Genomic DNA, 2,111 nt, shown 5'->3' on the forward strand with positions numbered 1-2,111 from the left:
TACCATCCCCATCATCTCATCCCATTCATCTACCATTTCCCCCATCATCCTACCATCCCCCTATCCTACCATCCCCCCATCATCCTCCATCCCCATTCATCTACCTCCCGTCATCCTACCATCCCCCATCATCCTACCATCCCCATCATCCTATCATCCATCTCCTACCATCCCCCCATCATCCTAACATCCCCATCATCCTACCATCCCCCATCAATCCTACCATCCCCCATCATCCTACATCCCCCCTCATCCTCCATTTCCCCTCATGCCTACCATCCCCCCCCAATCATCCTACCATCCCCCATCATCCTACATCCCCATCATCCTACATTTCCTCCTCATCCTTACCTCCTCCCCCATCATCCTACCATCGCTCCCATCATCCTTACCATCCCATCATCCTACCATTCCCCCATCATCCTACCATCTCCCCCATCATCTAATCCCCCATCATCCTCATCCCCATCATCTACATCCCCCATTCATTCCTACCATCCCTCCATAGCATCCTCACCATCCCCTCATCCTACCAGTCCCCCCATCATCCTACCATCCCCCCATCATCTACCATCCCCCCATCATCACTACCATCCCCCCCTCATCCTACCATTCCTCTCATCATCCTACCATCCCCCCATCATTCACTACCATCCCCCATTCATCCACCATCCCCATCATCCTTACCATCCCCCCATCATCCTTACCATCCCCCACGTCATCCTACCATCCCCCATCATCCTGACATCATCCTACAACCATCCTGTTATCCTACCATCATCCTACCACCAGGTATCTATCTACCATATCACCACCATCTATCTTCCCATTATCCCATTGCCTTCCCACTGCCAGTCCACCATCGGAGGAAAGATCCGGTCTGTTGTGAGTTGTTGATTTATTTGTTGATTTATTTACTTACATAATCGTCAAGGTATACGACACAAACAGTCCATTACGTAAACAAAATATGCGGTCTATTAACTACCAAGCATGATTCCTACAACGCGACGTGATACAAGTCACACACGTGCACATCGCATTCCTCGTTCGTCGTCGATTTCATCGATCAACTCGGATTCACTTCAAATTTCGAATTCATTCGCAGGTGATAGCGGCGTGCGGCAGCGCGGCAAAGTGCGACCTCGCGCGCGACAAGGGAGCGTTCGCGACGATCGACTACTCCTCGCAGCCGCTGCACGACAAGGTCAAAGCGATCACGGAAGGTCGCGGGGTCGACGTCATCATGGACTTTGTGGGCGGCGACCTCTTCAAGCAGTGTCTGAAATGGTATAGTGTAGAGAGCTATAGTAGTAGAGTAGTAGTAGTAGAGTAGTAGTAGTAGAGTAGTATATACTAGTAGAGTAGTAATAGTAGTAGTAGTATATAGTAGTAGAGTAGTAGTAGTAGAGTAGTATATAGTAGTAGAGTAGTATATAGTAGTAGAGTAGTAGTAGTAGAGTAGTATATAGTAGTAGAGTAGTATATAGTAGTAGAGTAGTATATAGTAGTAGAGTAGTATATAGTAGTAGAGTAGTAGTAGTAGAGTAGTATATAGTAGTAGAGTAGTATATAGTAGTAGAGTAGTAGTAGGACGAGGAGGGGTAGTAGAGTAGTAGTAGTAGTAGAGTAGTAGTAGTAGAGTAGTATATAGTAGTAGAGTAGTAGTAGTAGAGTAGTATATAGTAGTAGAGTAGTAAATAGTAGTAGTAGAGTGCTGTTCGTGGGCTTGTCAGCTGTGTGGTTATAGGCTGGTCATAGGCTGGTGACAGGCTGGTGACAGGCTGGTGACAGGCTGGTGACAGGCTGGTCATAGGCTGGTCACCTGTGCGGAGGTGGGTGTGCGGGTAACAGGCTGGTCATGCGCTGGTGACAAGCTGGTGACAGGCTGGTGACAGGCTGGTCATAGGCTGGTCACCTGTGCGGCGGTGAGTGTGCGGGTAACAGGCTGGTCATGCGCTGGTGACAAGCTGGTGACAGGCTGGTGACAGGCTGGTCATAGGCTGGTCACCTGTGCGGAGGTGAGTGTGCGGGTAACAGGCTGGTCATGCGCTGGTCGGTGTGCTTGAGTTACCTCTTTGGTTAGAGCAGATGCTTAAAGGGACAGTAGC

General features: G+C 49.2%; 1 protein-coding gene across 1 annotated transcript in view; it reads left to right on the plus strand.

The window, feature by feature from the left end:
- Positions 1-1,006: 1,006 nt before the first annotated feature.
- The window catches only part of LOC106819986 (quinone oxidoreductase-like protein 2 homolog), a gene marked incomplete at both ends in the record, with an annotated part of 1,360 nt that continues 255 nt past the window's right edge, over positions 1,007-2,111 (plus strand). The window contains one exon of the mRNA XM_014824549.1: positions 1,007-1,290. Within this exon, the coding sequence (XP_014680035.1) occupies positions 1,007-1,290 (284 nt within the window). The remainder of the gene's footprint in view (positions 1,291-2,111) is intronic.

The sequence above is a fragment of the Priapulus caudatus genome, unplaced genomic scaffold (assembly GCF_000485595.1).
Source record: "Priapulus caudatus unplaced genomic scaffold, Priapulus_caudatus-5.0.1 Scaffold5488, whole genome shotgun sequence".
NCBI classification, from domain to species: Eukaryota; Metazoa; Priapulida; class Priapulimorpha; order Priapulimorphida; family Priapulidae; genus Priapulus; species Priapulus caudatus.